The following is a 23052-nucleotide window of genomic DNA, read 5'->3' on the forward strand; positions in this document are numbered from 1 at the left end:
CTCTGCGTTAGACAGTCTTTACCCCTCCTCCGAGTCTCCGACTTCCTCCTTCCACCAACCCAACGGCAATCCCCTCCACATCCCCCGCACCCTCCCGCTCACGGGGTCATCGCCACCCCGGGCCATCGCCACCCGTCCACCGCCCTCCCTCAGCAGTGGAGATGGACGAGGAGACCATCGATGCAGCTGCTCGCGCCATCTCCTTTTTGGGCGAGGCGGCTCTCCGCGCCAGCGCCGCCGACCTGGTGACGCGCGCCCGCAGCGTCGCGCTCGCGGCCGAAGGCGCGAACGCCGACCACATCCCGACGGCCGCGATTGCGCTGAACCAGGTGGAGAGCGGGGGGACGATTCTAGCCGTATCCGGCCTCCGTGGAGCCGCGACCTCGCTGGAGGAGGTGGAGAGCGAGGGGAGGACGCGGGCCGTCTCCGGCCTCCTCGGAGCGGCGACCGCGCTGCAGGCGGTGCTCGGCGTCGGTCTCGACAACCTCCGAGACGCCGCGGCAGATTTGGCGCGTCAGTGCGGCGAACACCGGGAGGCCGCAGCGGCGATGGAGAAGGTGCGCCGCGCCGTGGAGGAGCAGAGCCACCGGAATCGGTCTGCGCCGTGGTGGTTATTCTGGAGGCGTCGGGGACACCGCATTGGGGACGTTGAGCAGACTCTTCTTGCCACCTGGTCCACGCCCACCGCTCTGCAGGTACGCGACCGGTTATTTGGGAAATTCGTGTATTCGATCTGGTCAGTTTTTCTCGTCGAACAGTTTGGGTTTATGCCCTGTTCTTGGCCTGTTGGGGCTCCTGATGTGTTACCTCTTTCGATGCTAACAGGGCGCCGCGAGGACGGCCATCGACTTCGTGCGCAATGAGGCGGCGAGGCCCGACCATTTGGTAAAGCTAGCCGGCGAGATCGTTGTGTCTGCGGATAACCTCGCCGTGCCCCATCAGAGCCTGGTAGCGGCCAGGGACGCGTTGCAGCAAGCGGACAGCCCAAGTAGCGTGAAGGCAGCCGTGAATGGCCTCGAGGCCGCGGCCATGGGTGTGAAAGGAGCAGCCAACTCTCGGCAGATTATCCTCCGTAACCCAGTGGTGCAGTTGGCGGCCGCGTGCCAGGAGTACCTCAAAGCTTCTGATGCCATGGCCGCAGTGCAGCACGCTGCTACGCAGCGGGCGCGCCAGAGAGAGAGTGCAGTTGTCCCCGGCCAGAACGCGCCGCCGCCGCCGCCGCCACCGACAGCGCCTGGTCCTGGTCAGGTGAGCCTGCTTTAGTTCTTGGGCGTTGTCTCACCGGCATTCTGCTTGCCATGCGTTTCGCTTTACTAATTGCACTGTATGATTGCTGCAGGGAGACGAGAGGAGGTCCGGTTGGCTGGAGTACGCCTTGTGCGGCTCGCTCACTCTAGCCCCGTACCTGGCAGCCACCAATGGAAATCCAGCTAAGAATCTCGTACTCGCAGGCGATGACAGATGGCACATAAATTTAGCTCTCTCTTTATGGTGGACCATTGTGGCGTCTGGTGCCGTTTGCAGCTCGTATGCGCGATCTTGGATAGAGGTCTGCTATGCACAGCTAGCAGCCCGGGTTGGGATGTACGGTATGTTCTCTGTCTTTGATAGTTCTTTTTTTTTTTTTGTGACCATCTTGCCTTTCATTTATATTTGAACGGCCTGAGCCTCAGAAAGCATCAAGTCGCGCACACAGGTCGGGGTTTCATGCCACACCTCCGACTGGTTTGTATGCGTGACTTGTTTTGCTAGTACATGAGCTATCTTATTACATGATCGACTAACAAATTTAAACACGAACTCACTAAAGGCAAGCTTCAGCTCATTAATCTCTGTCAGCACCGGATCAAGTAGGGATCGGTGCAGCTCCTTCTTTTCCGACAGTTGAACAAGTTCGAGGCAATCCGTCTCCACCTGAACCCGCTGCAAACCGAGATGACGTGCCAATCTCACTGCATCCCTACAGGCCAAAGGTTCACCCATACCTGCATCAATGAGATTTCCATACCAGATCGCCTGTGCATGAATGAACTCTCCACGATGATCTCGGATAACACATGCAGTCGCCCCGCTGCCTTGATCTGCATAGAAGGCTGCATCTGTATTCAGTTTCAGGCACCCAGGGTCCAGCAGCTTCCACCTTGGCATCTGCTGCACCCTGCCCTGCTGCCCAACCTGTTCCAAGAGATTCCAAAGATCAACAGCCGTATCGCGCGCCCAGATGACTGCCTGTTGCAGGGTTACCGTCTGTTCCCCATGCCTCCTTTTGTTCCTCCTCATCCATAGTGCCCACATTCCGCACAGGATGACCGATCAGTCACGTTCAGAGCAAATATCCAGGAGCAGGTCAGAAGCCCAGGTGACCGAGTTCAGGTTCGGGATTTTCAGTCTGATCGCCTCCCTCACCTGAAGCCAGAACTCTTTTGCCACACTGCATTCGAGTAGCACATGTCTGATGGATTCTTCCGGATCACCACAAATCTCGCAGTAGGCAAGTGGTTCAATGTGCCTTTTGTGTAAGATTTGTTTAGCCGGCAAGAACTCGTGGAGAACCCTCCACCAAAAGACTTTCACCTTGGGCGGTACTGATAATTTCCAAACCGACTTCCATAGTCGATCATCCGATGAGCTCAGTTGGTGGCCAACCATTCCTTCCATTTTCCGGTTATACAGCAACTTGTACGCTGACTTTACAGTGTAGACCCCAAAACGTTCCTTCTCCCAGGTCCAAGAGTCAAGTTGACCACGCCCCAAAGGCTGGCGAAGTATGGCCTCAGCATCAATTGGTAAAAACTGCTCTCGCACAAGAGTTTCATTCCATTGTCCGCTCCCTGTAAGCAGTTCAGAAACCATCTCAAGCTGCTGATCGACTCTGGGAGTAATCGCCCTAGCATCAAAGTGCTTGGCTATCCATCTATCTCACCAAATCCGTGTCGTGTCTCCATTGGCTATCCTTTTTATCAATCCCATTTGCAACGGTTCCCGGCCCGCCAGGATTGCACGCCAAGTTGAACTGGCACGTTTCTTCCTTGTGGCCAGCATGAAATCCGAATCGTGGAAATACCGCCCTTTTAGGACCCTAGCACAGAGTGAATCCAGTCTCATAATCAGCCGCCATCCTTGCTTGCCAAGCATTGCAAGATTGAAACTTCTGAGATCCCGAAACCCCATGCCCCCTTTGCATTTGGGCATGGTCAGCCGGTCCCAACTCATCCAGTGGAGGTGTTTGTTATCTGCAGAACTCCCCCACCAATAGTTTGCTGTTGCCGATTTGATCTTCTTGCAAATATTCAGAGGCAATAAAAAACAGCTCATTGAATATGTGGGCACAGCTTGAGCAATGGATTTCAGCAACACTTCCCTTCCTGCACAGCTAGCCTCACGCCCACACCAACCTTGAATTTTTCCTTTCACCTGAGTTGGTAGATACTCGAAGGTCCCACTAACATCACGGCCTACCTCCGTTGGGAGACCCAAATACTTCTCAGCAAGAGCCTCTTTATAGATTTGCAAACCATTGCACACCATGTCCCTCATCTGTTGAGAACAATTCTTGCTAAAGAAAATGGCCGACTTCTCTCTATTAACTAGTTGTCCGGCCGACTTCTCTCTATTAACTAGTTGTCCAGAGCCCTTACTATATTTCTCCAAATCTCCAGTAATCTGTTGGCCCCTCCATGCGTCGCTTCTGAGAAGACAATGCAGTCATCGGCAAAGAGAAGATGCGAAACCAAAGAGAGTGTATTCCAACTCAAACACCCCTGGAGAGATGCATTGGACCAATCGATTTCAAAAGACAAGAGCCCTTCTGAACATAACAGAAATAAATAGGGAGAAATCGGATCCCCCTGTCTAATACCCCGAGTAGGTTTGAAAGACTCAGTCAAGGTTCCATTCACTCTAACAGAAAACAATACTGAAGTAACACATTTCATCGCCAAATCCACAAAGGAAGCATGGAAGCCAAGCTTGAGCATAATGCCCCTCAGGTATTCCCATTCCACTCTATCATAATCTTTGGCCATATCTAGTTTGACAGCACATGCCCCGAGTTTGCCCTTCTTCCTCTTCAGATAGTGGATGCACTCATAAGCCACCAAAATATTGTCTGTAATCAACCTGCCAGGTACAAACGCGCTCTGCTCTTCTGCAATAATTTCATCCAAGAATTCCCTCAGTTGTAGCGCCAGTACCTTGGAACAAATTTTATATAGCACATTACAAAGAGAGATCGGTCTGAACTCCTTCATCTCCTGTGGATCCCTTGTCTTTGGTATTAGAACTAATGTCGTTCTATTAAGATTTTCTGGTAAAATTCCACCATTTAAAAACTCCAGCACCCCATCAGTCACATTCGCCCCCAAAAGATCCCAGTGAAGCTGATAGAACCCTGCTGTAAAGCCATCGGGTCTAGGAGCCTTGTTGGCCCCCCATCGCAAACAGAGCTCTCTCCACTTCCCCAGCTGAGTATGGCCTCAACAATCGGTCATTCATAGTCTCATTAATTTTTCTAGGAACATGCTGCAAAATGAGGTTAGGATCTAAATCATCTTGAGCTGTGAACAAATTCTTATAAAAAGTGGATGCCACTTCCTCAATTTCAGCCTGATCAAGCGCTACCGAACCATCCTCACGTTTGAGAGAAGAAATATTGTTTCGTTTCGCTCTCACCCGTGATTTGGCCAGGAAGAACGCTGTGTTCCGGTCTCCATCTTTCAGCCATTCCATCCTCGACCGCTGTTTTTCCATTATTTCCTCTCTGGACAGCATCTCCGACATCCTACCCATAATTTGAAATTCCCGCCGAGAGGGACCAGAGCCAATAGGACGTCCCCTCTCCTCCTCCAACTCACGCCGAAGGCTGGCCAATGACTTCCGCACCGACCCAAAGATGTCCTGCTCCCAGCCTTGGAGACTGGACTGCACTCCTCTCAACTTCGCCTGAACGTCATTCAGAGATGCTGCACCCGAGTGTGGGCTCCAAGCGTCCCTGATATGGGCCATATAGGTTGGATCTCTTTGCCACATATTCTCATATCTAAAATTCTTCTTGCGCCTCCTTGAATTGTGTTCAAGGCATTCCACCACCAAGCAACAATGATCTGACAGTGTATTTTGGACATGCCAGATTTTCACTTGTCGAAAGAGGCTGAGAAAGGACACATTAGCAAGACCATGATCCAATCTCATCTTGACGTTCCTGTTTCCCTCATGTCTATTGTCCCATGTGTATGGGAGGCCGATGTAGCCTAGGTCTGTAAAGCCACATACTGACACCGCCTCCCTGAAACCATCCATTTGCCTCTCCGCTCTCCCCACACCGCCAATCTGCTCGCTAGCATGCAGCACCTCATTAAAATCACCAACACAAAGCCACGGTAAGGAAGAGCGAGTATTCAGGAATTTCAAACACTCCCAACTTCTATACCTGAGCTCTCTCTTAGCTTCTCCATAAAAAAGCCTGTAAACCTCCACTTCTCTGCATTAGTTGCCGGATCAGTGATCGAAACATCTATATGCAGTTTATCTAAACTTTGCAGCTTAACAACCAACTCCTCCTTCCAGAGCATTGCCAAGCCACCACCACTCCCTCTAGTTCCAACTCCCAGCCCGCTCATGAAACCAAGCGACCTCAGAAGTCCATCCACTCTGTCCGAAAAGAAACATGTCTCTGAGAGAAACACGAGCACGGGCCGGTGTAGCTCACAAAGGCTACGAAGATCACGAACTGCCTCGGGCTGCCCTAGGCCCCGGCAGTTCAGGCACAATATTTTCATTGTGCCCGGCGAGGGATGCAACTCGCAGCCGCCGCCGATCGTGCATTATGTGAAGACAAACCCCTTCTTTGCTTCTTTAAGGTCTCCTCCAAACTCCCCCCACTACTCTCCGTACCACCATGCAGCTGGGTCACCCTTGAGTTTACCTGCCCTGCCGGCACAATGGCACCGACACCCACCTCCGGAGAGTTTAGGTCCGGTGTCTGCAGGGTCGGTGCTGTCACCTTCGACTTTCTCTTTCGATGTGGCCGCTGCTTGTCCACGGCCATCTGCTCGTTCACGGCCATGTCAAGTTTCCGATTAGCCTGCCCTTTTGCCCTCTCCACAGTTTCTGCAGCATCCTTCAGTGGCGACTGGACTTCCAGCTCCTCCTCCTCCTCTCTCGGGTTTGAGGAGTGACAGGAGCCGCCATCTCCCTTCCTCGACCTGGACTGTTCCGATTTGCTGAACTGCGTCCGAGGTGGTCGAGAGCCTGACGATGAACCACTGCCCCATGATTCTGCTACCGCCTCAGCGAAAGACTGCAGCCTCCTCCTCCTCTCTTCAGGCGCTCCTAGTGGTACATCATACGGCAGCTTCCCCAGCTCGTTACGTGGAACCGGGTGCGAGCATTCCACTTCTGAGTGCCCCAAGATGCCACAAGCAAAGCAAAAGAAGGGCAGCCGCTCATATTGTACCCCAAACCATTTAAGATCCTCATTCTTGTTCACCCGAAGTAACACCCCCCTGTGGAGGGGTTTCTCAATCTCAATGGCTACCCGAGCACGTAGGAACGCCCGCTAGCCTTTCCATCTGCATCTACGTCCATCTTGATGCCGATGAGTCCCATCGCCCGGCTCCCCCTCCGTTGGTTCATCCACCCTAAAGGTTCAGGATCCTCACCCGAATCTCCATACGGTCAAAAACAATTTCAGAAGCACTCAATCTTTCATCATATTGCTGCAAAATCACCGCATGTCTACCCACCATCCATGGGGTGCCCGACAGGACCCTCACCATTTCCATCTTGCTCCCCAGTTCGGCAACAAATAAATTATCACCCTTCTCACCAATGGCGCGAAGCTTCAGCCCACAGGGGTTCCCCCATGCCGGTTTCATGGCCGCACGCACCGTATGCACATGAACGGTTGTAGGGGAGAGAACTTTCCCTACCACCACCAACTCCACCATCGGGATCTCAACATCGCCCTCATCATCACTGAAGTCCAGGACAGCTTCTTCCTCCTCTGTCAAATTCAGCTTCTTCAGGAGATATGCAATGTTCAGCTTGGAAACTCCATCGCCGGCCACGGTCTCATCTCCCCCTCTTCCACCTCCAGTCGATGCCATAGCGATCAGTCTGGAAGGGAACAAATACGTGATCTGCGAACAAAAGAAGCGCAGACACAAGGCAAAGATCCTAAACTACGACCTAAGCAGCGCTTAGACCCTAGTAGGAAATTAGGGTTTGAAAACTCTTTGGTCGTCGGCGCCAAGAGCAGCCAACCGGCGATATGCGGTGGCCGCCGTCGACTGGGGTCGATGGGCGGGGCTTGGACGTCGGAGACCGGAGTGGCCACCGGTGTTGCTGATCTAGTTCGCCGGAGTAGCGTCCTAGATCGGGAGTGGGATCAGGATCGCCTCTGGAATCGCCCGAGGGAAGCACCGAGTTTCACGGATCGCCTGCATGGCTCGAACCATGGTTTGGTTACCTCGTGAACGCCTGGCATGTCGCTTATTTAGCTACTCTGACCTGCTTCTCCATGTCCATTGTAGGTATTAACATCTTCGCCATACACTTCTTCTACTGGATGTTGAGCATTGAGGATAACGCTTGTCGCAACTGTCTGTGGTTTGCCACCACTTTGCACTTTCTGTTCCTTGTGCTGGGACGTTCCGCAACTACGCTACCATATAATAATACTCATGCTTATACTGGTTTTTCTCTTTGCGATCATAATGATCGGCATACTTTACAATGCAGGCCTGTTGCCGGTGGGACCCTTGAGTCAACGAACCTATTCATGCTATTAGAGATTCGGCTAATTGTAGCCCGCATTTGAAAACATGCTGTTTTCATCATTCAGACTATCATATGCTTGCACATAGAGACTGATACATTTAGCTTTCACATAGAGACTGATACATTTAGCTTTCTCTGGGAATGGTTTTCTCCTCTTATGCTCTGTTATAGGCTCTAACTTTCTCTTGGAATAGGTCTGATTTGGCTGCCCAATTGGCTGCCTTTGCTGTAGTCATGTGTGCTCTGCTAATGATGTTGCCATGGATTGGCTGGAAGATGTTGCAAATTGACTGGAATGTTGGCAAATTGCTACAAATGAAATATTGGCATGGGTTGGCTGGAAGATGTTGCAAATTGACTGGAATGTTGGCAAATTGCTACAAATGAAATGTTGGCATGGATTGGCTGGAAGAATTACATGCCTGTACTGGAATGTTGGCAAATTGCTACAAATGAAATTGCTACATCTTCCAGTCAATTTCATTTGCAATATCAGAAATGTAATTGCTACAAATGAAATGTTGGCATGCATGCATACATCAGATTGATAATGTTCTTGTTCAAATGTCTTGAGCGGTAGAAAGGTGTGATCCCTGTTCCTCACCTTATTTCACTTAGGCCTCGTTCGGTTTTACGGAAATCATTCCCAGCCGCACAAATCATTCGCAAATTTGTACTAGCCAGAAACTTTTCTGCGCCATTCCCGGTCTGTTCCAACGTAACCGAACAGGGCCTTAGTAGGGATGCAAACGGGCGGGCCTAATCAAGTAATCAGTGAACCTGCATTTTCCTGCATAGACCTACAATGCCCGCATCTCCTGCGCCCCGCATCACACCGATTCGGCGTTACAGAAGCTATGTGTTGCCGTCACCGTCGCCCGATAGCCTTGATGAGTTCAGCTATCTGTCCACATATTTCCTTCCTTTTTATAGTTGTGTAATCTGCAAATGCAAGAACAACAGCTAGCAGGCATTTGGTTGAGCCGTTGCGGAACGCAACAACTCATAATCAGTTCGCTAGTCCTTTCGTGGACATAAAAGTTTCCTGCAGTCTCAAGCACCTAAACAGTTAACACCTTTACTAATGTTCTTATATACAAGAGGAAACAAGTGTTCATGAGCCGAGTGATTATACACAGCAAGAGATAGCTTCTGATGCTAGCAGGCTCCTGCAGACTTGCCCCGTTCGCTAGAACTTATCAGCCTAGTTTATCAGTCATGGTACAGTGTTTTTCTCTCACAACGAATCAGAGAACAGTACTTTTCAACCTGGCTTTTCAGCGATGCGGCCGCCAGCGGGCAACCCGCAGGCAGGCCCGCTTACATCCCTTTTATCACTAAACCAGTTCGGGCAACTGGAAGATGTTGCAAACTTGCATTCAACAAAAAGTTAAGACATCACGCAATGATGTAGGCACATTCAGATTTAATTGTATAGCAATAACACATCACAGAGAGCTACTTTTTAGAATGGTTAGATGGAAGTCTCATAAAATTGGAAAAAAAACGAATGTACAACCTATCAGTAGTTTAGTAGATCTACTAAAATACTCCCTCCATCCCAAATTATAAGACGTTTGACTTTTTTGAACTCAAGTTTGACCACTCGTCTTATTCAAAAAATTTGTGTAAATATAGTCAAATTTAAATCATTCTTAAAGAACTTTTATTAATAAACCAAGCCATGACAAAATAAGTGATATTTTGCATAAAATTTTGAATAAAACGAGTGGTCAAACTTAGTGTCAAAATAGTCAAATGTCTTATAATTTGGGATGGATTAAGTAGTAGACATTAAATTATTCAATGGTCTGGTCTCTATATGAAGTCAAAAGTAGTATATACTCAACAAATAGAAACTTCCTTTCTTTGGCTAAACAATTCATTGCTGATTTAAGACAATTCAATAAAGTGAAGAATTGAAGATACACTACCCTGCAGCAATTTGCCTGCCTAAATCCCTGTCCGTGCCTTGTCTAAAACCCGTGCAGGCAAGCACATGAAGCAGATAGCGGACATCCGGTCAGTGCGAAAGAAGACAGAGTAGATGAGCATCTACAGAACGTTCAGCCTCGGGTTTGACACAGCACAACTTCAGGTAACTACATCTCCTCAGTCCTCACGATCGACTATAGTTGGTACATATCCAGTTCCCATCACGCCGAGAGCTATGACGGCTTGCGCTATCATCTTATAGGGATCTTGCAATATAGGATCCTGGTACACGAACCGCGACACAAACAAAGAACCCAGCATCATGATGCCCATGACAGTCGTGCAACTCTGCAGAACACACACACGATAAAGGTATGATGAACACATATGGATCCAATAAAGGTATGATGAACACATATGGATCTAGAAAATAAACTGGCATAAATAAAAGGAGTATGCATGCGTGTGGATCCACGAATACAAGAACCCGCCAGTCATCTGGCTAAAAACATCCACCCACGAATTCAAGAACCCGCCAGTCATCTGGCTATACATATACTATTGAGAGAATTGAGAGAGGAAAGGAGTAATAAGCAGAAAATATATGCCGAGGAGCAAGCATACGAGCTTTGGTACCATCATTGCGATTTTCACGAATCTCCAGGTGGACTCGCTCACCCCCCGGACGTTTGGTTGTGGTGAGACGTGCTCTCCTTCCTCCAACCTGCGGCAAGCGTCGGCGTTGGCGTCGGCGTGGGCGGCGGTGCGGCGGGCGCCTATCGACGCAAAGATGGCGGCCATTGAGGGCGCGCTGGGTGGCCGGCCGGATCGGTCCCTGTGATGTGAGCCGGCAGAAACACGATCCACGGATCCTCTTCCTCGTGGAAGAAGCAAAGCACGGTGCACGAGGGCAAAAATCTTTGCGGGTTTTGCTTGCTTGGAACATCGTGTCTCTATCTAGCACTAGTATATATCTCCATCGCTTGGACGTGTCGTGTCGTGTCGTACCCGGTTACGATTAAAGGCGTTGCTGCCGACTCGTTTCGGCTGATCATATCGACGTGACAGCATACGCGGACCGACCGACCTATAGGGTGAGCCCCTCAGAAGGCCCACAACGACGGCGAGCTCGCTGAGTTCTGGCTTGGCCGCTTGGAGGCCTGGTGGGTATGCGTATCAGCGTATGGGTATTGGGTCTTCTAATCTTCTTCCGTCTGGCTGGGCCAAGCCCACTAAGGCCTTAGCCTTAGGAAAAGAAGAAGCAGAGGCGCAGTCGGCAGTTGCGGCGTCCGCCGCATCGGGCACGGGCAGCCTCCCGCCCTCCATGAACTGCGGCTCCACCCGTCGCGGACCACCGGCTCGCCCCCTCCCGGTCTCCTGCGCGGCCTGCGCACAGCCGGCGGGCAGCGGCCAGGGTAAAGGGCCAGCCGGCCAAGGCCAGAGGTGCCAGGTAGGCCACCAGGCACTGTGGTTTGTGGTGATCTCTGATTTTGTGAACTTTGATACTTGGTGAGTGGTGATGGGCAGGAAATTTAGATAGCTACAGGTGTAATAAAACCAACAGTGATCCTTTTGAAATATTGGTGTGGCGCAAATTTAGATAGCTGTCCTTTAGTTGGTGCTACAACCAAACACTACAAAGTCCTTGATCTAATAATTTGACCAGCCTCGCAAGCCTTATTCCATCAAAATAAAGGACAACGAAGAAACATAAAATATCAAGTAAATATTTTCTAGATTTAATTCTAGTGTGAATATACCTCAAATATTTCATCTTTAAAATTAGACATGTCACTAAATTTCATCCTGTTTGATGTTTCACATCAGAACGTAAAAAGGTTTGGACTCATTCCAGTATCATCAAGATTCAAAAAAAGGTGTAAACTAGATGAGTTAGAAGGCTATCGGATGCACCAGAAACATTATTAGTTAGTATGGCAGTTGGTGGATCAACAGATTGAAGATCATCTTACCTTCAACAATGCAAAGTACGATACACCACCAGCAACAAGGAAGGTGCAAAAATACTCTAGAAGTGTGTACAAATTGAATTGCTAATCAGTGGACAATAATCAAATATGCAGCATGCAAGGTTGAGGAACAATATATTTTCTTTAATACAAAATACTTAAATACATAGAAACAATTACTGATCGAGAGTTAGCATCGATAATTGTGTTTAGTGATGATGAAGACACTTTAATTTGGCAGTTTACTTCTAGGGGGATCTATTCTTCTCAGTCCCTTTACAAAGTGATTAACTTTAGAGGTATCCATCCTATCCATGTTTCAGCGGTTTGGTCTCTAAAAATTCCTCCAAGAGTTAACTGTTTTCTATGGTTGTTGACTAAGAATAAAATTCTGGCTTAAGACAATCAGCTTGTTCGCTTGTTGGTTTCAGCAAGGGCTTATCAGTCAGCCAACAGTGTTTTCCTCTCACAACAAACCAGCACCAGTCGGACTTATCAGCCTAGAAACCAAGCAGCGAACAGGCCGAATCTTAGTAAGAGGAGGAAGATAGAAGATGACTCTTGCCTTTTCTTCTGTGAGAGAATCTGCCAATCGCTGCGAGGTTGCTAAACAGTTGTGGGCTGTACTCTCAAAGGTTTTTGAGATAGATCTAGGAGGCTCTTTAGATTCTATAGGGAAATTCTAGCTAAGAGAAATGGTGTCATAAATATGTTCTCTTCAGATGCACTTCGGAATCTGGAATATTATGAAAACTTAGGCCCTGTTTGGATCCCACCAGTTTCTAAGAATCTGGTTTTTGAAAGCTGGATGGGATCCAAATCGGCTAGTTTTTGCCTAGTTTCTTGTGTCAGTTTTTGTCAGATTCTTAAAAACCAAGAAGCTATTGATACCTAGCTTTTGCTAGTTTCTTGTGACCTATGAGTAATAAATGAAGCCAGATTCTTAAAAACTGGAGGATCCAAATACCCCATGCTCAGAATCCAGATTTTAACTAGAGACAAAAACTGGTTTTTAAGAATATAAAACTCATCCAAACATGCCCTTAGAAATGGTTTATGTTTTTAGAGGTCTGGGTGGAGAAGTATAGAGATACTTCTTTGCAAGGTGGCCGCTATGTTACAATTTGGCTAATTCTATGTTACGAAGACAAAAAAGAGTTCATGGAAGGAAGAATAGAGGAGAGAAAGCCTTAGACAATTACAAGCCAGAGAAGATGCTGAGTTTGGAAGGGCTGGAGTTTGCAAGCTAAAGTGATTGACATCTTAAGCTGATGTAATATTCATTTGTTGTTGTTGTTTTGAAGTACCTTTGAAGAGGCTCTGTGAGTGCTTAACATTCTCTGATGGTATGCCATTCACAGTGTTGTAACAGTTTAAACTGTCTTTTGACTTCAGTTAAAAAACTGGGGCTCTGCCCTAAAACTCTAAAAAAATTACTAATCAAACAACTTATAGAATAGTTTCAATAATATAAACTATTGGAATAGTTTTGGAAAGCAATGAACATAAGATCCAGCAAAGCATACTGGCAACTCAAACGGTTAAATCATGTAGCCAAATAATAAGATTAAATGGCTGAATTTAGTTGGAAAAAGAGGTTTGTCTTAATCAGTATTCACCCTGTGATAATTTTTTAAATAGAAAGAATGTAAGAAACAAACATATTCATTTTCTGAGAACCATATGAGCTTTAGATGTCAGGAGCAAATATTTTATGATCCCTAATAAACACAATGAGCCAATATGGATATCACTACCCCCATCCCTGTTCCTGCTAATGCAAAGTTCTACACTTCTACTCATAATATTATTGATCAAAGTATGCCTCCAGTTAAAAGAACTAAAATAAAAGGCCATTATCTTTCTTTCTTTTTTTTATTCCATTCTTCGTAGTTTTCTTTACCTAGTGAAATAAATTAAATTGCATTGTTCAAGAAGGAAAGAACAAGCGACCCTGAGATGCAATGTACACTGCCAACAAGTTTATGTAGGTATACAGTGTGCAGCGTGTAGAGGTAAATGTGAACTTACTGTTAGCTTTTAATACCTGCTATTACTTTGCATTAATACATGCCATACTTTGTATCGGCTGCCTCCTGGGTTTCTACCCAGCGTGTTGCCTGGGAACTCTCGAGGCGTGTTGCCTGGGACTTCCCCCTCTTAACTCTCTAGCAGTCTAGCTTAGCCTCTCTCTATATATCTGTAACCATGCTCCTCTTCATATTATCAAGAAATACAGAAGCATGTTTATGCTCAATTACTTACCAGGAATCATCTTAGAAGATTTTGCCAACACCTGTTAGCACCAACATTAAATCAGCCAGGATCATATTCATGTACTGGAAATTGTGTTACAATCACAAGAAAAGAAACTAATTGTGATTCCTCTTTTCAAGTATTGCTCTAGCTAAATTAGAAAACTTAATTCCACATGAGGGGACACATTAAAGAATTTGGTATTCGGAAAGGAAAGACCCATTTGTTTCCAGTAAATTCGAGGCTACATAATATCTGAGGAATCTCTGCAGGGTCTATCTGCATTCCAACAAAACCCAGTCCATCTCTACCGATCGGATCGCCATGCTCTGCAGATAATAATAGGGATGAAAGGAACAAATTTAGATCACTTGACAGTGCTCGTTTTGATAGCGAAGCTGAGAGATCTTTGCAAACAATTTACCATCTTGAGCTGTGAAGAAACTTCGGAAGTGCGCGTAACCATTGGCCACGACGTCTAATTCGTCTAGACTGAAGTTGTATCTCTTCTCCAGGGACAAGTATACAACAACAACAACACAGCCTTTCAGTCCCAAGCAAGTTAGGTAGCACCTACAAAATGCAAACAAGAATCTTGACTCTTCGTTTTACGAAGGCGCCTCAACTCAAGACTTTGGAGCTGAATACTGATAGTAAATGCTGAGTTCGATGGTACCTTCTTAGCACCACTTGACATCAATTTCTTCACCGCATCGAAGAACAAATCTGAGAGATCATCAATGTAAATAACATCTGCAGCAAACAGGACTGTTGCTTTCTCAGCCTCCTCAACTTCACTTGCAGACCATAAATACCGACTGCACCAGAGAACATGGAATTAGCCTTGTGCCAAAGAAACACTTGAATAAAGCAAAGGCTATTGTATAGAGGAGTTAGAGAACTCCATTAATGTCTCTGCTAGGATACTGTAAATTGGGTACTATCAGGTAAACAACCTACGACCTCCCCATTGCCCACACCATGCAAAAGAGTGCGACAAGTTCAAAAGAATTGCATCAGTTCTCCTTTTGTCGCCAACAAAGGTGCTCATACGCCTGAGGCTACGACCAGCTACCATCTTTCTGGAGGATGCTTCTGCCCTTTTTTTAATCTGTACACCGGGGCTTACTCCAGCCACTAATATAGGCAATATAACATATGTAGCAACTCAAGTGCAGAAAGGGCTCCCCCTCCATAGACCATGGCCTAGAAGCCCTACTGATTAAGCAGTGTGCAGTTCAGAAATAAGGTGCCTTCATTTACACCTGAACTCGCATAAATCCCCCATATGAACTGCGATCAATTTTACATCCAGTAGCTTACACAGTTAAATTCATGTCTTGGGTTCTACTCCCTCCATTCCAAATTATAAGTCATTTTGGCTTTTCTAGATATATTGCTTTTATTATGTATCTAAACATAATGTGTACATAGCAAAAACTATGCGTTTAAAAAAGCTAAAACGTCTTATAATTTGAAATGGAGGGAGTACCATACAACAAATGGAATGCAAAGCCATGCTGGAATATTTTGTTTATAAACAGGGAGTTGTAAAGCAACTTATGATCTCATATTCAGTCTCCACTTAAAATATAGTTCTTATGGATCACTGTTTTGTTATGCATGATGATCAATGATGAAAGTGAGATGAATTGGTGTAGAGAAAACCTTGGATCAGAAGGATCATATGTACCCACAGGTGGAGGCCATGATGTTTTCCAGTCCAGTTCCCATACACAGACTTTAGCTTCATCAAACTTTAGCAAACCAGAGTTGGTATGGACATTAGCCAAGCAATTATCTAGGATATCAGTGCCTCTGTCTGTTCATCCCCATTGGCAAATAAATTTTGTTAGGATTTAAGGTAGCACAGTGGCTAAACATGAAGGCACAGGGGAGGGGAGGGGAGGGAGCCAAATTGTATCACAGAATGCACAAGATATAAATGTGCATTATTTTCCATTGAAACAAGATAAATGTGAATTCATCCAGTCGTCATATGAATCCACTAACAGGGGATTGACATTTCAACAATACAAATGGCCTAAATATTCTTTTTCTAAAAAATAAATCATATTAAAATTGAGACAATCAGGCAACAGTATATATGCGGATGTGCCTCTGAATTTCATGAAAGTAATCAAGTAATAAGGACTATAACTGGAATCATACTTCTGCAAGGTATTGAATTTGTGATTCCAGCCAAGTTTTCTTATTTCTAGTTGGGACATCTCAAACAAATCTATTTGTCGAACAGAAGCAAAAGGATCAAACTACTATACATATTAGGTTGACATGGAACATGAAATTTATTCAATGAGTAAAATGCGATGCAAACAGTTTTACCAAATTAAACTCTAAAGGAGAGAAAAGTACTTGTAACAAAAATCCTTCTAGCAACCCGAGCTAGTGCTAAACCTACCAAACCTGACAAACATTCCTGAGTTAGGAAAAGAAACATTCTAGAAACCTATATCCACTAATTTCATGTCAAACCGTCAATTATCACCTGTTCCAGCACCTATCTCAATGGCAGTAACACCATCAAAGTTGGACGATGAAAAGCTTTTATGCAAAACAAAGTCAGCTAATAGTAATGCCGCTTTCCAAACCTGCGCACCAGTAACAACAACGAATCATACACGTACATGACAGAAAAGCACCATCGATCTTTTTTCCAACCTGGAGCCAAACGCTCTTAAGCGAGCTGGTAACACCATGCTGAATGGTGAGCAGATGGCAGTCACTTCTAACTGCAAGCCAAGAAAGCTTAAATGAGAAGCTCGCCAATCCCAACACCACGATACGTAGCAACCAGCAATTGATGTACCATATTTGTTTCTTCTTCTCCGGTCCAGAACGAGATCCCCATCCTCATCCACGGCGACTGCGTCAGGCGAATCACCTCCTCAACAGAGTAAAACATGTTACCCCAACGAACAATTGAACACATACCCACCAAACTAACCTCTACGACAACACGAACTAACGCAAAAGACACATCCGCTGGTCCACAGTCCCATCCATTTACTGTTATAACTTTAGGATCGTCTAGCAGTGATCTAGCAGGTACAACTTTGGGATCGGTAGACAGTGACAGAGAGAAGTAGAGGAAGAGTGGGAGGAGTTTACTAGAGGGTTTGACAGGGGCGGAGGAAGAGGATCCGGTGGCGGAGGAGCTGCCCTCGGCCATCGCGTCGGGGCAGAGGGGAGGTGCGTCGGTCGGTGAAGTAGTAGACGATGGTGCAGTGCAGTGGCGGCGGGCGGAGGTGCTTCCCGTCACTGGCTGCGCCCCTAGGATCGGGTTAGGGTTTGTAGGTGGGTGTGGCGGCTCACGGTGAACCTCGTGCCTTGAGCCGCCGGCCCCCACCTTCTTTTTATAGCGCAGGGTGACAGGGGCCCTCCAGCCATAGTGGGCTGGGCGCCCCCGATCAGGGCGCGTGGGTCAAGGGGCCCGAGTTGGGCCGTTGGGCCCAACTCGGGATTGAGATCATTATAACATTCTCCCCCTTGATCTCATCTTTAACTTTATCTTTAACTTTACTCTTTCACTTTAACCTTTTCATTTTACTTATTCCATCTCAGATTTGTGCATAGAACATGTTTCATCGTCACAGTCTATTGCCGTTGGATTTCACAGCTACAATACACATCTCTGGTTTGAAATAAATAAATACTTTATCTTTGGGCCTTTATTATTATCCAGGAATCATAGGCTTCTCCTTAAACCCATGCCGGCTACGTGTTCAACGAACACTTTGGGTGGTAAGCCTTTTGTAAGCGGATCCGCGAGCATCTTTTCAGTGCTTATGTGCTCAAGATTTATAACACGATCCTGGATTTTCTCTTTCACAACATAGTACTTTATGTCAATGTGTTTGGCAGCACCACTTGACCTATTGTTGTGAGCATACTCTATAGCTGGATTATTATCACAGTATAGAGTCATTGGTCCATTGATGTCATCGACCACTTTTAAACCGGGTATGAATTTCTTTAGCCAATTCACCTGCCCTGATGCCTCATAACATGCCACAAACTCGGCATACATAGTAGAGTTTGTAGTAACTGTTTGTTTTGAGCTTTTCCATGATATAGCTCCTTTTGTGAGAGTGAACACATATCCAGATGTGGACTTTCTGTCATCTCCCGCATAATCAGAATCTGAGTATCCCAAGATCTTTAGGGATTCAGATCTTCTGTATGTTAGCATCAGGTCTTTTGTACCTTGTAAATATCGCAAAACTTTCTTTACCAATTTCCAGTGTTCAACACCTGGATTACTTTGGAATCTGCCAAGCAACCCAGTTACATAAGCCAAGTCAGGGCGTGTGCATACTTGAGCATACTGTAAATGTCCAACAGCTGAAGCATATGGAACACTTTTCATTTGGTTGAGCTCATACTCATTCTTGGGACACTGAAAATCCCCATACTTATCGTCCTTGACTATAGGTGCAGGTGAAGGACTACATTTATGCATCTGGAATTTCTCCAAGACCTTTTCAATGTATGCCTTTTGAGACAGTCCTAATACCCCCTTTCTTCTATCTCGGTGAATTTCTATGCCCAAAACATAGGAAGCTTCACCAAGATCTTTCATCTCAAACTTTGAGGACAAAAATCTTTTTGTCTCCTGTAGTAGACTCATATCATTACTTGCAAGTAAAATATCGTCTACGTACAGGACTAGGAAAATGTATTTCCCATTCTTAAACTTTGTATAAACACAATTGTCCTCGACATTTGCTTTAAACCCAAAATTCTTTACAGTTTTATCAAACTTCAAGTTCCACTGCCTTGAAGCTTGCTTTAACCCATAAATCGATTTCTTTAGGCGACATCCCATCTTTTCTTTGCCTTCCACGACAAAACCTTTCGATTGTGCCATGTATACATTTTCCTCCAAATCCCCATTTAGGAATGCCGTCTTCACATCCATCTGATACAACTCTAAATCATAGTGTGCCACCAATGCCATTATTATTCTGAGAGAATCTTTACATGAGACTAGAGAAAAAGTCTCAGTGTAATCAATTCCCTCCCTTTGTGTGAAACCTTTAGCCACAAGTCGCGCTTTAAATCTCTCTATCTTCCCTTGGGAGTCATATTTTATTTTATAGACCCATTTACAGCCTACTGTTTTGGCTCCTTTGGGAATTTCTTCCAAGTCCCAAACATCGTTGGCACTCATCGATCTCATTTCATCTTCCATGGCTTCAAACCACTTGGATGAATGATCGCTTCTCATGGCTTGTTCAAATGAGGTGGGATCACCCTCCATTTGATACTCTTCAGTGATATTATTTAACTCATATATATCACTGGAGATAGCTGGCCTTCTTTCTCTTTGAGACCTTCTAGGGGCCTCTACATTTGGCACATCTACTATTGGAGGCTGAGATTGCTCCCCCTCATTTGTGGCAACATTTTCAATGGGTTCCTGCTGAACAGGTTCCTCATTTTCCTCTGTTGTTACCACAGGAGGAACAACAACAGGTTCTTGCTCCACAGTGTCTTGCACTATTGGTGCAGGAACAATAGGTAGCTCGAAAAATGGCTCCTGAATCACAGGATTGGGTGCACACACCCGCTTCTCTTCAAGATCAATTTTCCGAGCAGCCATACTCCCCCTCATCATTTCATCCTCTAAAAATATAGCGTGTCTCGTTTCCACAAACTTTGTGAGTCTATCGGGACAGTAGAAACGATAACCTTTTGACCTTTCAGGATAGCCAATAAAATAGCAACTCACTGTTTTGGGATCAAGTTTCCCAATATTTGGGTTAAACACTTTAGCCTCAGCAGGACACCCCCACACACGCAAGTGATCTAGTGAAGGTACCCTTCCTGTCCATAATTCATACGGTGTTTTGGGCACCGATTTACTTGGCACTCTATTGAGAATATGAATGGAGGTTTTTAATGCCTCTATCCATAAACTCAATGGTAAATCAGAGTAACTCATCATACTGCGCACCATATCCATCAGGGTACGGTTACGCCTTTCAGCTACTCCATTTTGCTGAGGTTCACCCGGCATGGAATACTGGGCAACTATACCATTTTCCTGTAAGAACCTTGCGAAAGGTCCAGGAACTTGACCATATGGGGTATGCCGACCATAGTACTCCCCCCCACGGTCGGACCGGACTAGCTTAATCTTTAAACTATGCTGATTTTCCACTTCAGCCTTAAATATTTTAAACTTATCCAATGCTTCATCTCTTCCTTTAATTGGATAAATATAGCCAAACCGGGAGTAGTCATCTGTGAATGTAATGAACGAGTCATAGCCATCCACACTCTTTACAGGAAAGGGACCACAAATGTCAGTGTGAATGATCTCTAATATTCCTGTGCTTCGTTTGGCATTCTTTTTAATTTGCTTTACATATTTTCCTTTTATGCAATCGATGCATTGCTCTAATTCAGCGAATTCCAAAGGAGGAAGAATTTCATTCTTTACTAGTCTTTCTATTCTCCCCCTCGAAATATGGCCTAAACGACAGTGCCATAATTTCGCCGTTGCGTTTGTAGTTCGCTTTCTTTTCCTTTTCTCATTTGTAGACGAGGAAACGCTATCATTCACATTACATATGGAATTCACACTTTCACATAGCGATAACATATATAATTCGTCTTGTTGGAAGGCAAGGCCAACACAAATATCATTAAACCAAATGACACATTTGCCATGTCCAAAATTACAGGTAAAACCTGAATCATCCAACTTTATTACACTTATCAAATTGCGCTGCAGTGTAGGAACATAAAAAACATCTCTCAAAGTAAGACTATAGCCATTAGGTAAATCTAATGCTACATCTCCAATTGCCTCTACTGCAGCTTGTACGCCATTCGCAACGCTAATGGCCTCTTCTCTTTTTAGCGTAGTTCTCGTCGAAATGAATCCCTGTAAAGAGTTTGCAACATGAATAGTTGCACCAGAGTCAATAAACCATGTTGACTTTGAAAACTTTGCATACAGAGATTCATTTACAAATGAAATAATATTCTCACCCTTTTTCTTCATGAGCTCTCTTAACCAATCAGGGCAGTCAGTCTTCTTGTGTCCCTCCTTTCCACAGTGCCAGCACAAGTTTTCACCTGCCTATGGCTTGCCCTATTGCTGAAAGTGTGGTTTCTGTTGCATAGGACCTTTCTTTGCTGGGGAGCCAGGATTGAAGGGCCTTTTGCCCTTCCCTTTGACCAGGTTTGCTTGGCCACCAGGTTGGCCATTGATCCTGAGCTCCTCATCAACACACTGAGCAATGAGCTTGTCTAAGTCCCATTTCTCAGGCTGCATGTTGTAGCTTATGACAAAATTCTCATACTCTCTAGGCAAGGAAGCTAAAACAAAATGGATAAGGAGCTGTGGTTGTATCTCCAGTTCCATTCCTTTCAGCTTATTTGCCAAGTGACTCATTTTCAGGATATGGTCACGTATGCTACCTCCTTTGAACTTTTCATTTGTCAATTGCCTGAACAAATGGGTAGCATACACTTTGGAGGAACCAGTGAACTGGTTCTTGATCCTCTCAAAGTAAGCAACAGCAGTGTCACACTTTTCAATTGACCCTGTAAGAGCTGGGTCAATTGTATTCTCAATGACAGCACAACATTTCTTGTTGTCACTGACCCATCGAGTATGCTTTATGTCATAAGCCATCTTTATGGGTCCAAAATCTTTCACCCTTTTGTCCCATGCTTCATCACTTTCACTGGCCTCCCGCACCGGTTCCACAGGCACTGTGGGACACGGTTCAGTGAGCACCCAGTCAACCTCAGCTATAGTGAAAGTGAAGTCAATCTTCCTCTTCCACTCAAGGTAGTTGTCTCCCCTCAGTGGTGGAATCTCTCTCAGGGCAGACATCAGGGAGGAACTACCTGAAATTACAATTCATATGAGGTGAGAACATAATATAAAATTTACTTTGCAATAATTCTAAATCACCGTTGGGCAGAAATAGAATTAATGTAGACAACAACTATTAATCCACATCATAATATTGCTATTAATCAACGTTGGTCAGAATAATAACAACATTATAATCACAGTAAAATTATCCATTTTCAAATATTAAACTCTCCCGTTGGTTCGAATTTAATAATGAAAACGATAACAATTTAAATACGCAGCGGAAACTTTAACTTTTGTATAATCAATTTTCCAGAAACATTTGAGAAATAACTTTACTGTTGTCTGAACAAATTATCGTTGGACAAATTTGTGCAGAAAAAGTATCATCTTTCAATTCAAAATGCATTCAAATATGCATCAAAATGATTCTGGAAAATAGAAAAATCATAACTGTAATTTCCAAAAGGCAAAAAACCATTTCGGCCCACAACGCGGAGCCTCGGCCCACGGCCTCCCGCACGCGCGCGCGCGCTGCTGCCTGCTGGCGGCCCAGCCCAGCTCGGCGGCCCGGCCAGCGCAGCGGCCCCGCTTTTTTTTGTTCGTTGTTTGCGGCCCAAGACACCGAATTCGGCCCGGCCCAGCCGGCCTTTCCCGCCAGCGCCACATGCCAATCCGGTCCCAGGCCCTAACGTGGGCCTGGGCCGGCTAATCGGCCTACCGCCTCTGCCCGCCTGGGCCAAAAGTTGGCCCGAGCGTTCTCGGCCGCCCAAAACTCATCCGACAGACGAGCGCCGATTTCGGCCGGATCAAAACCAGCGAGCCGGCGCCCCGGAAACCTAACTCCTCATTTCCATCCTCTCCCTTCTTTCTCAGCCGCAGCCGCCGAGCAGCAGAGCGAGGCGAGCACCCATGGCAGCCGCCTGCGGGTCGCCGCCGCCGGCTCACCGGCGGCCCGGCCGGAGCAGGTGCCGGCGGCTCCCTGTGCTCTCCTTCCTTCTTTCTCAAGCACCGCGCGCTCTCTCTTCTTCTCTCTCTGCGCGGAGCAGCAGCAGCAGCCGACCATGGCGGCCCGAGAGATGAAGACCGGCGCCACCGCGTGGCTCATCGCCGGCGCGCGCGTTCGCCCTAGGCGGAGCGCGCCGCCGTCGATCCGCCTCGCGACAGTGCCCAGTAGCAGGCGCATGCGCACACCGCACACAGGCGGTGGCGCTGCCCTTTGACCCGCGCGCCGGCGAACGGCGGCGGTCA

At 46.3% G+C, this 23052-nt stretch overlaps 3 protein-coding genes across 3 annotated transcripts; 1 reads left to right on the forward strand and 2 right to left on the reverse strand.

Annotated features, from left to right (window-relative positions):
- The first annotated feature begins 82 nt into the window (after positions 1-82).
- On the forward strand, positions 83-8185 carry LOC136523546 (uncharacterized). Its single transcript, XM_066517194.1, has 4 exons — positions 83-695; positions 826-1248; positions 1340-1589; positions 7533-8185. Exons 1-4 carry the CDS (start codon positions 162-164, stop codon positions 7817-7819), a joined length of 1494 nt encoding a protein of 497 aa, XP_066373291.1. The 5' UTR covers positions 83-161; the 3' UTR covers positions 7820-8185.
- A 5803-nt stretch (positions 8186-13988) lies between these two features.
- On the reverse strand, positions 13989-17133 carry LOC136524168 (uncharacterized). Its single transcript, XM_066517628.1, has 8 exons — positions 16956-17133; positions 16771-16845; positions 16623-16693; positions 16450-16552; positions 15609-15762; positions 14617-14758; positions 14365-14446; positions 13989-14269 (listed from the first exon to the last, which is right to left on the reverse strand). The coding sequence occupies exons 1-8, from the start codon at positions 17131-17133 to the stop codon at positions 14106-14108; spliced, it is 969 nt and encodes a 322-aa protein (XP_066373725.1). The 3' UTR covers positions 13989-14105.
- Positions 17134-21066: 3933 nt separating this feature from the next.
- Positions 21067-21612, reverse strand: LOC136524169 (uncharacterized). Its single transcript, XM_066517630.1, has one exon. The coding sequence runs from the start codon at positions 21610-21612 to the stop codon at positions 21067-21069; it is 546 nt and encodes a 181-aa protein (XP_066373727.1).
- Between the last annotated feature and the right edge of the window lie 1440 nt (positions 21613-23052).

The sequence above is a fragment of the Miscanthus floridulus genome, chromosome 18 (assembly GCF_019320115.1).
Source record: "Miscanthus floridulus cultivar M001 chromosome 18, ASM1932011v1, whole genome shotgun sequence".
Lineage (NCBI taxonomy): Eukaryota > Viridiplantae > Streptophyta > Magnoliopsida > Poales > Poaceae > Miscanthus > Miscanthus floridulus.